The sequence below is a fragment of the Carassius auratus genome, chromosome 9 (genome assembly GCF_003368295.1).
Source record: "Carassius auratus strain Wakin chromosome 9, ASM336829v1, whole genome shotgun sequence".
NCBI classification, from domain to species: Eukaryota; Metazoa; Chordata; class Actinopteri; order Cypriniformes; family Cyprinidae; genus Carassius; species Carassius auratus.
In genome coordinates this window covers 6,183,800-6,196,963 of record NC_039251.1, presented here as the reverse complement: position 1 = coordinate 6,196,963, position 13,164 = coordinate 6,183,800, and the positions used below count along the sequence as shown (strand labels likewise).

At 35.8% G+C, this 13,164-nt stretch overlaps 1 protein-coding gene across 3 annotated transcripts in view; it reads right to left on the bottom strand.

The window, feature by feature from the left end:
- Nucleotides 1–721: 721 nt before the first annotated feature.
- Nucleotides 722–13,164, bottom strand: part of map3k13 (mitogen-activated protein kinase kinase kinase 13) — a 51,311-nt gene continuing 38,868 nt past the window's right edge. For 2 of the 3 annotated variants that reach the window (XM_026271125.1, XM_026271127.1), the window contains 13 exons: nt 12,054–12,240; nt 11,780–11,971; nt 10,831–10,989; nt 10,384–10,542; nt 9,998–10,106; nt 8,905–9,014; nt 8,708–8,824; nt 7,607–7,750; nt 6,466–6,688; nt 5,191–5,667; nt 3,245–3,315; nt 2,355–2,646; nt 722–898 (listed from right to left, as the gene is read on the bottom strand). In XM_026271125.1, coding sequence (XP_026126910.1) covers nt 797–898; nt 2,355–2,646; nt 3,245–3,315; nt 5,191–5,667; nt 6,466–6,688; nt 7,607–7,750; nt 8,708–8,824; nt 8,905–9,014; nt 9,998–10,106; nt 10,384–10,542; nt 10,831–10,989; nt 11,780–11,971; nt 12,054–12,240 — 2,342 coding nt within the window. In that variant the 3' untranslated portion in view covers nt 722–796. The remainder of the gene's footprint in view (nt 899–2,354; nt 2,647–3,244; nt 3,316–5,190; nt 5,668–6,465; nt 6,689–7,606; nt 7,751–8,707; nt 8,825–8,904; nt 9,015–9,997; nt 10,107–10,383; nt 10,543–10,830; nt 10,990–11,779; nt 11,972–12,053; nt 12,241–13,164) is intronic. The other variant, XM_026271128.1, reaches the window with a different exon arrangement.

Below are 13,164 nucleotides of genomic sequence, written 5' to 3'. Positions count from 1 at the left end.
CAGCCTCAACAAGCAAAAGAGCCTATTTTTTCCATTTTCCAAAAACATTGAAAAACGTAATCTCTTTTGACCAGCGGTTCTCATCATAATTTTTCACGTCAACATAACGACGACAGAAAAGAAGAAACTCTTTGTGGATGATGTCATACTTTCATACTCTCTCCGTCCGCAGCGTCTCTTCAAACACAGTCCTGAGATGAGGAAAAAGCTGCTCGGGTCCACGTCAAACACTGATTTGATCGTTCAAGACGTTGTTCCTCTAGAGCAGTTGTTCTTTGACTTCCTGTGCGTCCATAATAAAGGCGAGCAGCAGCAGCAATCTGATTGGCTGATCAAATGCCGACCAAGCAGGCATGCTGGGATATTCCCACAGGTCTTGAAAGTCAAAAAAGGGCAAACGAAACAAGGAAGGACACTGTTCCTGCTGGTGCTCAAACTAAAGTTTCTGTAAACTCAGGAAGTAGCAGGTGGCCAGAGCGGCTCCCATCGTGGAATGATCCTCAAGATACGCACTTAACACTTTCACTCATCTTCCTACAAGACATATATACACACACACACATTCTTCACAATCACCTTCTGACTGGGGGAAATCCAGTTCCTGAATTCGTTTTGCGTTTCCTCCGGCTCGTAATAAAATAAATAATGCGTGTTACTCTAGCTACATGATCAGTTCAGAGGAATCTGCCTGAGATGCTCAGAGAGAGAGAGAGAGAGAGAGAGAGGTGGATTATGGGAAGGGCTGATCAGACGGTCAGGTGTGGATTATTGCCGTGTTTCCTCCGAAGGCCGGCGCTCACCAGGATGAAGGTGCGCAGGGCTGCTTGTTCCTGATGGTGGCGTCAGAACATTCCGCATCCGACGTGTCACAGTCGGAATCTCCGAAATGTAGCGGATTCTGAGAGAGAGAGAGAGAGAGATGAACAAACAGGAAGTTCCATTTAAGATCATTATAATAGGCACATTTTAATTTCACTCTCCAATTAACGGCAATTCCGCATCATTCAACAACAAAATACAACTAGAACAGACAATTTATTAACATTACTAATAATAAACACCATGCTATATGCCTGTAACTTGCACAAAGTTAAGGTACACAAAACTGAAGATCAGTAAAAATACAAATAAAAAAAAATATCCACGTTCTAATTTTAGGTGTGCGTTGAGCCTTATCAGAGAGGTGATGAAGATGGAGGAGTATCAATCTAGATGAAGCGTTGCGGTGTTCTTCATATAAAATATTGCAGAAAAAGAGCATCAATGTGGAGAAGATCTTGTTTACGTCAAAACTGAAACCAGTTCACACAGAACTCATATTTTGCGCATTTTCTAGAGAGACATCTATCACCGTTACACTCGTGTCTCACATGTTTAGAAAGCTGTGTAAAATGAATGCAAGTTCAACTTTGTAAAACATATCTCGATACTTTATGGTGGGTTTTTTCCCCATCCCACTGCAACTCATGCTTTTAAATGAAAAATGTACTCCGTGTGATTGGCTTTCACCTCATTTTATTAAACTATGCGTACATTTATGATGCAGTTTTGTTTAGTTTGTTTAGAATTGGTTTATAAACATTATTTGAAACATTATGCACTTTTCTTTTCACAGATAGTCATGTTTTCTTACGCTTTGAATAAAAGTACATTGGTAATATTTGGCTTGATGCGCCCTCTTGTGGCCTTTCTTTCTTTCACCCAGACTGAAATTATGCATTTTAAATTAGAACATAATTAGAATTCTGATAATATTTTTAAACAAATTTTGTATTTATTCAAATTTTACTTTACTTTACTTAAAATACACAGCATACATAAAAAAATAAAAAAAGACTAAGTCTTTGTTTTTATTTAAAACTATCCCAAATTTTTTTTTTAGTAACTGCTTATGTAATTGTAACTGTTTAATAAATTAATTGCTTAATTATAATTCAATAACTTTTATTAATAAAATAAAATAAATTGTAAAATTTTTATTTTAGTAATATATATAAATATTACTATATAATATATAAATATATAAAACTTTAATTTACTAATATATATAAAATAGACACTATTTCAGTAAGTTTTATTTTGTTCTGATTTTAACATGATTTATTTGGTTTAAAAATGACTCCAAATATTTCATTCACTTTTTTTGAGAGTTCATTTTAAATTATGCATTTATTTCATTTGATTGTTTTTAAATTATTTATTTTGTTTTAATTTATATTAGATTTTTTAATCCTGTATTGATTTCAAATGATTAGCTTTCAAATGATCATCCTCATGAACCCTCAGCGCTTCCCGATTCAAATGCAGTGTTTGAGAGAAGAATGAGTCTGGATGAGATGAGAGCGAGCGTTTACCTCGTAGCTGTGCTCATCAGCACACAGCTTGCCCAGAGAGATCTGGGTCTTGACCCGGCGGACGGCGCACTCTTTATCTGACAGGCCGTCGGACTGCGTGGAGATGTCGATGGGGATCTCCGGCGTGTGGGACAGGAGCTCGTCCAGATGCTCCTCCTGACTAGCGCTGAGCTGCTCCAGCGGGCCGCTGTGTGAGTGATCGCTGGTGTTCCCCTCCTCACCGTCAGACACCGACAGGTTCTCCGAGCTGAAGGTGGAGTACGACTGGAAGCTGCTCATGCAGCGATGAGGTCTGGAAACAGAGCAGGAGGAAAACTACATTTGTGACCCAGTAGCAATAGCCAAAAATTCATTGTATGGGTTAACATGATCGATTTATCTTTTATGACATAAATACAATTTTATTTGTATGGCGCTTTTCACGAAACCAATCATTGCAAAGCAGCTTTACACAAAATAATAGGTATGTTATTAGTTAGTTACAAATGACACATAATCAAATATCGTGATGATATTTGGTAAATTTCCTACTGTAAAAATATAAAAACGTAATTTTTGATTAGTAATATGCATTGCTATGAACTTCATTTAAACATTTTTAAAAAGTGTTTTTCTCAATACTTTGTGCAGATTCCAGATTTTCAAATTGTTGTATCTCAGACAAATATTGTTTGATCCTAACAAACCACACATCAAAGAAAGCTCATTTATTCAGCTTCCAGATGATTTATAAACGTCATGACCCTGACCCTTATGACTGGTTTTGTGCTCCAGGGTCACATTTAAAGTCTTATTCTGTGGCTAATGGTAGAGAAACACACATGATTGAATCGAGGCTTCTGGGGAATGGTGACAGTGATTATTAATCTCAATCATTAAAGCAGACTCACCGCTGCCTGCGTGGAAACTCCACCTCACTGTCCACCTCTCCTTCCTCTTCCTCAGACGACTCGTCTCCCGCCTGACAGACACACAACAGATCATGTGTTCAATCACATACACTAATAACACATCTGGAACATATGCAGAACAGTTTCATATCCCCATCATAAACTTTATTAGAAATTAGAATAGAAATTAACACTTTTATTCAGCAAGAATGCATTAAATTGGTCAAAAGTGACAGTAAAGACATTTATAATTCTACAAAAGATTTCCTTTTAAAATAAATGAACTTTCTGTTCATCAAAGAATCTTGATATTTAAAAATTTTCAACAAAAATACTGGGCAACACAGCAGATAATAATCGGAAATGTTTCTCGAGCAGCGAATCATTATTTTAGAATTATTTGATCATTGAATTACAAATATAATGTTTATATTAATAATCAAGTTATGATTGGTAAAGCTAATGCGGCTATGAGCGTGACTGGAGCTGATATTTGTTAATAGAAATCCTTAATTAAATGGCAGAAAAAAAGACTAAAAAAAAATCAGAGCACATACACTTACTAATTAAAAGTTTGGAGTTTTTAAATGTTCACATGACATGCAGGCAAACAATTAAAATAATTAAAATATTTTTTTTATAATTTATATTTATTATTTTTAATTTAATTAATTGATAACTGTTTTATTTTTCATTTTAAAACTGTGTTTTTTTTCCCAATAATTATAAATATAAATTAGTAAAAAATTCTTACTGACAACTGGGCAAAACCAAGGATAGTGGCAAATGTTAAAAATGTAAAATTACAACTCATTAGTATTTGGGGTGAAAGTAATTAGTCTTTTAATATGTCATAAATTGTTTTTTGTTGTAAATATGCCTGACAAGATTGTTACACTGAATGACATTTTACTGGTTGTCTTCTGTAAATCAGGGGAAAATGTATGATATTTATTTTTTGCTCAGAAAAACAAAAACAAAATTGCAATTAAATAAAACAGACAACTTTTTGTATTTTTTGGGGGGGGGGGGGGGGTGGGGGGGACTACAACAGTTTAAAGCAGTATTACACTTTTTTTTTTTTATGGTTAAACCCTTTTTCGTCTTTGACCCATTACTTTTTATTATTTTGTTTTATTTAATTGTTAATTATTTGCTTTTTTATTATACTTTTTAAAAATAATGCTTTATTTTATGTTATTTAAAAAATATTATTTATTAATTTATCTTAACCTTATTTCATTTTTATTTTTTTATAAAGTGTTTTTCCTCTCACAAAGGTGCCACGATTTTAAAGTAAAAATGTTTAAATATCACTACAATTAAAAATAATCATTTTATATGTCAATATTTTGCACAATGTAATTAATTTCTTGAACAAGTCTGTATTTTCAGCATCATTCCTCCAGTCTTCAGTGTCACATGATCTTCAGAAATCAGTATAATATGATGATTTACTGCTCAAAAAACATTTCTGATTATTATGAATGTCGGAAACAGTTCTGCTGTCGAAACATTTTGTGGAAATGGTGATACATTTAATTTTAAGTTAAAAAGAAAATAATTTATTTGATAAAATGCATTTTTCGTAACATTAAAAATGCATTTACTGAAACATTAGCATATTTCCGGCCACTTGTTCTTTTTGTCTTGGTCTGAATGGAAATGCAGATCCATTCTTCACCACTAGGTGCGCTCACAAACAGCTTTTATAATGAAATGGAAATAAAATCGACCAATCACCGCAGAATAGCATCACACGAAAAAGGGGTTTGAAAAAATGTATCAGTCGTTGAGCAAGTAGGGTAAAAATAAATGCATACTATAAGACAAATGAAAGTGTTTTTGGACCTTGCATGCATGTCAACCTGTTGTTGGTGACTCCCAAAACCAATATATCAGCCTTACATTAGCATCAGTTTAAAGCAAGTGTGAATCAGGCTCACGTTTCTCAGGGGTCTGAGCGAGTGCAGCAGGCCGCTGGATCTCTGCCCCGACTGCTCTCCTGATGCTTCTCCTCCGGCCGTGGGCTCCATCGGTCTCTTGACGGCGGGCGGTGTTTCTTCACCCGTGCTCAGCAGGGAGTAATGCGGGAGCTCGGGGTGGCTGGGAGCGGCCGGCGTCTCCTGACAGCGCAGGCAGCCGGGGAAGGGATGCTCCTGACAGCAGGCACCGGAGCCCGAGGACGGAGGGACGGAGGACCTGCGGTGGCGTGAGTCAGCGTCCACGGCGGTGGAGATGAGGTCAGGGCTGGAGCCGGACAGCCTCCGCTGAAGATGGTCGGTCTGCGGGCTGCGGAGGGCAGCGGCCGGGCCGAAGTAGCGCAGGTTGTTAGCGCAGGTGGCTACAGCGATTACACGGTTCTGCACTGGTAACAGCGGACCCTCGAGCGGAGCGGGGGGATGGGGATGGTAGCTTTGATCCTGCAGGGTTCGCACAACATTTTTCCCAATAAATGAATATTATATTGACTTTCGAGACAATATTCCAAATACCCAAACATCGAGACTGAATGTTTATCTTACAATAAGATTTAAATTTATCATAGCGAACGTTAACTAAAATAGATGACTCTTAATGCTAATCCTTTTTGTGTGAATAAGTCCAAGCTGAAACATCGCTAGATGTTCCTCCAATCAGAGAACAGGTGTGACTCCGGAGCACAAAACCAGTCATAAGGGACTTAAAAAAAAAAAAAAAGAAGAAAAAGAGAATAAATCAGCTTTCATTGATGTATGGTTTGTTATGAAAGAACAATGTTTGGCCGAGAAACAACTATTTGAAAATCTGGAATCTGAGGGTGCAAAAAAATCTTAATATTGAGAAAATCATCTTTAAAGTTGTCCAAATGAAGGCATATTACTAATCAAAAATAAAGTTTTGATATATTTACAGTAGGAAATTTACAAAATATCTTCATGGAAAATGATCTTTATTTAATATCCTAATGATTTTTGGCATAAAAGAAAAATCTATGTTTTTTTGGCTTTTGCTACAAATATACCCCAGAGACTTCAGACTGCTTTTGTGCTCCAGGGTCACAATCCCTCACCAAAATTCAGGACCTGATTAAACATTGTCACACAGAGATTTGCGAAATACATTTCCATGACTTTTCCAAAACCATCTTGGTTTATTTATATTTTCAAAACTTTTCCAGGCCTGGAAATCGCCGTTTTAAGATTGCATGACTTTTCCAGGTTTTCCCTGATGGTACGAACCCTGTCCTGTAGGGGCTGCTGTTCCTCGGACGGGGCAGAGTTGGTTTTGAGGGCTCCTAGGAACTCGTTGTGACTGCCTTTGCTGTTGGCCCTCCGGTGGCGGGGTTTACTGCGGTAACGGGTTTTTCCAGGCGGGGTGGACACTTTTGGGCTTCCTGACAACGGGGACGGAGCCGGAAGAGGCTCGACGCTGGGAATGCCATCGGAGCGCAGCAGATCCGGCCTGCAGGAGATCACATGAACGGGGTTAAAGACCTCATGAAGAATTCATCACAGATACCATTTCATTCGGCACAGTATCGCTGACTTTAATTACAAATTATCCATCCGTGATTCCATATTCATGGAAAATAATCACACATTGACAAAAAGTTACAGATCAAGACACGGTATACTATTTAAAACAATAAAAACACAATAATAGTAAAGTAAATGAAGTTTGTAGAATATTACGTTCATCACGTTGTTCAGTAAAACCTTTTTTCTGGAGAAATGATAAACCATTCCCAGACTTTCTTTGTCAGTCAAATCCTTCTGCTGTACAATATTTACTTGAAGTCCCCCTTAGATTTTAAGCTAATATGGCAGTCAGTTATCAACACCTTTGCATTTATTTTTAAAATATTTTAAAAATATTTTTATTATTCTAAATAATTATTAGTATATGTATTACTTAAGCTTATTTTTTTAATTTTCATTTTAAAATAATTATTTATTTTTCAATAAATATTTTTCATATTTATATTTATTATTATTTTTGTTTTGAATTAATTGACACTTTTTGCTTTTCATTTTAAAATTATTTTAATATTATATTTGAATATATGTTAAAATTGTATTTTAAATTATATTATATTTTAATAGCTGTTTATACTTTATATTTGTTATTTTAATAACTAAGTTTACTTATTTAAATGAAATGTTTCTTTTTAATTGACTTCAGTTAATTGTTGTCAGTCCATTTGTTTTAATTGTAATAAATGTTTAATTCATTGCCAGCCTTTCATCAAAAAAACAACCCCCCTGCAGTTCCCTCACAAACCCCCAGGGGGGCGCAAACCTCGTTTTATGATCTCTTGGTTAAACTATTAAATCTATGATGATACAGACACAACAACAGGAGCACATGCGGATCTCTCACCTCTTTGGCTGCTGTGTCCCGGGCTTATGATTCATGCTGCTCTTTTTCTTAATGAGCTTCTCAACGGCATTGGGCCGCACAATGGGCCGAACCAGGTGACGTTTGTACGTACCGGGATACTTCTTCTCCACAGCCTGCTCCCTCCTGGAATAAAACACGGGAAACACTCAGATCCAGTAAAAGCAGGAGTGAGATTGGACTGAATGATCGTTGTGTCCTCATTCAATGAGAATGTGGGTCACGCAAACGGCAGGAGCCGGGTGCAGCTTTAAGCAGATTAGATTTAATTAAGAGTTTCAGAGACACGTCTGCGTTCAGGCACAGACGGGGTCAGAGTTCAGACTCATTACATCCTTTCATGAGTCATTTCATGCCAATAAACAGACAAATGAGAGCGAGAGAGAGACACACAGCACAATCAGCATCAGAAAAGCTATTTCTGCAGTATAAAGTACGATTACTGTGCACAGTATGCATCAAATACCCAGCTGACCTCTTACATTTCCAGTGTTAGGAAGGAACTGAAAGTACTCTATTTTAAAATCTCTTGACTCATTATTGGATTAAACTACCAATAGTAATTCACGCAAAATTAGATACAATGCAAACTGAACGACCATACTTATGGGATTATATCAGCTCGTTTATTGATCCCCGTTTCCTGACTTGCATGAACGTGTTAAGACTAAGATAAATAAACGTATTATTAAAATAATAAAAATGCATTAGTTTGATTCATTTCAGTTTGTTTTGAATCAGTTTCATCACATTTGAATATGGCACTTTTCATGCTCTAATAAATATTTAATATACTGTATTTGATTTCAAACGTGTCGTACAGACTTGACTACCATGATCAGTTGGTTCGATATGGAAAGCTTGCTTCTGTCACAGAATAAAAAAAGAGAAAGTATTTGTGACATCTCTCAATTCTGTTCTCACCCTGAGAGATTTTAAGTAAATACTTCAATCATTTAAAAACACACTTGCATTCACGGTTCTCTGATGTCGGCTAATGTCCACATAACAAGGCCGTTAAACAAATAATAGTTTTTGTGATTTATTTTAAGTTACTGAATGAATTCGCTTGGAAGGACTCACTTGAGCAGCTCTTTCTCTCGCACCTCCAGCTGTAGCATGATAGCGCTGAGCTCCATGTACAGGTTATTAGCTCGCTCCAGTTTCCTCTCGTAATGCTCTCGGATATCCAGAGCGTGTCTGAAACACACACAACACAGTCAGCTCCAGCTCCAGCTCCAGCTCTCTCCGTCCCGCTCTGTGTTCTGCTGTTTCATCACCTGAGCTCGTCTCTTCTGCGGCGGATCAGCTCCTCGTCCAGTCGGTGGATGCAGGTGCCTTCGCTTTTGATCTTCTCGAAATGCTTCTTCACTTCCTCTCTCCACTCCGCCTGACACAGACAAGATTGTCAAGGTGAATTCAAATATTAACACTTTAGTTTGTGGACCAATTAGCATGAATAGTAGCGTTGTGGCAGTTTATTAGGACTTATAAAGCACATATTATTGCCTTATTCTGCATGAGCATATTTAAGACCCTAATCCTAAACTTAATAACTACCTTACTAACAGCAAATTAGGTCAAAGTTGTAGTTAATAGTGCAAATCGGTCCTCGAACTAAAGTGTGACCATCAAAATGTTTTTGGTAATTGAAAAAAAAAAGCATAAAATTTATATATTTATATATATATATATAAAATTAGAAATGTCGACTTTACTAGCTGATATAAAATTCTAACTACAACTGAAATAAAAATGTATTTATTTTTTAAACATTTACATGTCGACTTAAAAAAAAAAATCATTACAGATAAAACGGATAATTGAATAAATTCAAGTTAAATATAAATATTAAAATATAAATATAAAGTAAAAACTATTAAAAATGACAGATACAACAAAAAAAGGCATTTTAATTCATTACTAAAATAATTATAAATAGTATTTAAATAATCCTAAAACAACACTAGTCCCACATTAAAATCAATGGATGGAAATCAATAATCAAACAATTCTGAGTATACTTTCAACAATTAACATCCCATAATGGTTTAATTAACTCTTTCAGATGAATCAAACAACTAACTCAGAAGATTTGAGGCTGATTTGTGATTCTTTTTGACAGATTCATCACAGGACTGAGTTATTTGTTCCTGAATCACACTACAGTTTTCATAATGCATGTTCGTTAAATGAAATCTGCAATTTGATTTTAGGGAAGTAGTTCTTATTTATACAACTATTAGAGAAATGAGAAACCACTGGATAAGTGGTTGCATTTCTTTCTTTCTGTAGTGATGCCGCAGGACCACACAGTGACTCTTTCTAGTTGAAATTCAGCAGAAGTCAGAGTAGAAGTCAACATTTGCTCACCTGAGATTTGAAGTAGGTCTCCTGTGGTGTCCCGAGTACATCGGCCGAGGCGATATCCAGATGGAGGAGGATCTGCCTGAAGGACGGCCGGTTTCTGGGTTTTCCCTGCCTGAAGGTACAAATCAACACCATCTCAATCGACCAATAAAACACTGTTTTAGAGAAGTCTTGGAAATCCTGGATTCTGATTGGCCAATCACAGCATTCCGCGGTCAAAATCTACCTAGCAACTAGGAAAAACATCCAAGCAAAGGCACTGAATGGCCTTAAAACCTTCGAGGTTTTAAAACTATTTTAAGTGTTTTCAACAATTTTAAACTTTTGGCCATACAGTACTTTCTCAACTCAAACATAGGTAATTGGATGTAGATGGCGTTGAGTCTCACCAGGTCTGTTTCATGAGGATCTTGAAGCCGTCGGGACAGGTGGACGGCACGGGCAGGTGAAGGCTGTTACTGCCCACACCCCAAATAATAGCAGACGAGTCCACGTCTTTATAGGGGATCTCACCGGTCAGCAGCTCCCACAACACCACCCCAAACGACCTTTCAAACACACAACAATTAGTATTCAGTGCTTACACTACTGCTCAAACACTTGAGCTCAATGAAGGGTTTAAATGCTTTTGAAAGTAGTCTCTTCTGCACACCGAGAGTGCATTTATTTGATAAAAAATATTGTGGAAACAATGAAATATTATTACAATTTACTATGTGAAGACATTTTTTTGCTTGATTACTCCAGTATTCAGTGTCACATGATACACATGCTGATTTGTCGCTCAATAAATATTTCTGATTTATACCAATGTCACTGTATTAGTCCACACTCACCAGATGTCTACTTTCTCGGACACCGGCTCATTCCGGATCACTTCTGGAGCCATCCAGGCCACCGTACCCGCAAATGACATCTTCGTACTCTTGTCACTGAGCTCTTTAGAAGTCCCAAAGTCTGAGATCTTCACGTTGTCATTTTGAGTGACTAGCACACTGCAAATAAAGCACACACATTCAGGGAAGCAGAATGCATTGGTATTACCCATTTACAGTATTTCCATAGAAACTATACTGTATGTGATTTGAGTGATTTTAGGTGAATTTGGGCATTTTATTCATCCGATAAAGTATGCATTATTTTTTTTAATAAAATACAAATATTAGGTTTAAAAAAAAAAAAAAAACTAACCCTAATATTGTATTAAAAATCTGGATACAACTGTTATGTTGTGAGACGAATTTACCCCATTATTATTTTGTATATTAAATATTAGTGCTGTAAGAAAGGTAAATATTAAATCAATATTACATTTTAAATAATAAAATGAATAAAAATCTGTTGAAGGCAGGATTTTATATCCTTTAATCTATGTAACTTCTGAAATATTATATTATCTATACTATTACATTTCTTATGAACTATTAGATTTAATCTTTGTAACTTCTGAACTATTAATTATGTGAATAGCAACCTGGCATCATGTGTTTTATGTGTTTGAATGTTATTGAATGTTTTTTTTTATTGTGCAGTGATGTTAAATCTATTTGAATAAAGGAAAATAAATAAAGAAATAATAAATACATTTTTTTTTTAATTATAAAAATGTAAATATCAAATATTAAAAATATTAATATTAAAATATTATAAAATATTATATTTAAATATAATATAATACTAAATATTAAAATTGACAAAAGCACATAACTAAATTACAAAAAATATAAAGATGAAAGATGAATATTATATGTATAACAGTAAATCCCCAAACCCCACAGGTCTTACTTTGGTGACTTGAGGTCTCTGTGGATGATCTTGTGGAGGTGCAGGTAGTTCATGCCGCTGGCGATCCCTGAGGCCCAGTCCACCAGCAGCCGTGGTGTGACCTTACGACCGGCCCTGAGAACCTCATACAGCTGCCCTTGAGCACAGTACTCCATGATGATGCAGTAACACGGGGCCTGCGTACAAACACCCCTGAAACACAAACGGCACGCTTTAGGGTCAAACTCAAAACTGCATACTGACTGCCACTAGCTGCTCATTCATTGGCACCTACTTGAAGCTGATGATGTTGGGGTGCTTCAGCTTGCGCAGGTGTTTGATATCAGTCTCCTTCTGCTCTCGGACTTTCTTGATGGCGACCTCTTCGGAGCGAAACTTCCCGAGGAACACGGCGCCCTGAGCTCCGCTGCCCAGCCACTGCAGCTCAGAGATCTCCTCAAACGGCACCTCCCACATGTCTACTGACCAATCAGAACACACCCTCAACATACCGTACAATCAAGACCACAGCACTACTTAGAGGGAGAGCTCACCCAAAGGATTTTATTTTGATTGTCTTAATTTTAAAACCAGTTTGTTTCTTTAATTTGACATTTTTATGATTTATTTAGGTATTAACTCCAGTTTGGGAAACCCTGACTTAGAGTAATGTTTAATGCACTTCATGTTGCATATAACAAACATGCATTTTCTTTCTCTTCACATTTTGGCACAATATGGTACCAAATAATCCCAAATCAAATGTATTCGAAAAGTAGTCAAAAGTAAATACATTACCTGACAATATGTAATTTTATAGATTGCATTACATAAATCATGCATAATTACGCATACTTACATAACTTAAAAGTATGATTGCTGCAGAAATAATATATATATTTTTTAGAACTGATAGGATACAGATTATTTGCATGTCTATGTGCATGATAACCATTATACACTGACATAATTGGTAGATTTAATATTACAAAACCAATTTTCGAATATGGTCAAATGCTTAAATAACGGAAAAAAAAAAAGCGGTTACACTTTTCTGTAGCACTTTATTTCTACAGTGCCCTTGTTACACATTTTCGTTTTACTAAGTAAAAACAGTTAATTTAATTATTAATAAAATGTTACTATTACTTAAATGTATAATTACTAGAGATATAAATTTTTTATAACAAAATACCAATATAGACTATTTGCATGTTTATGTGTCTGATAACACGATATGCAAAACTGATATTCATTTGTTTTACTTTTGTTTTTGAGACAATGACAACAACACCCTGGTAGATTTGATATTACAAAACCGATATCCGATTACGGAAAATGCTTAAATATTGAGTTTTTTTTTTCTGTAACACTTTATTTTACAGTTTAGAATATAATTAGAATAG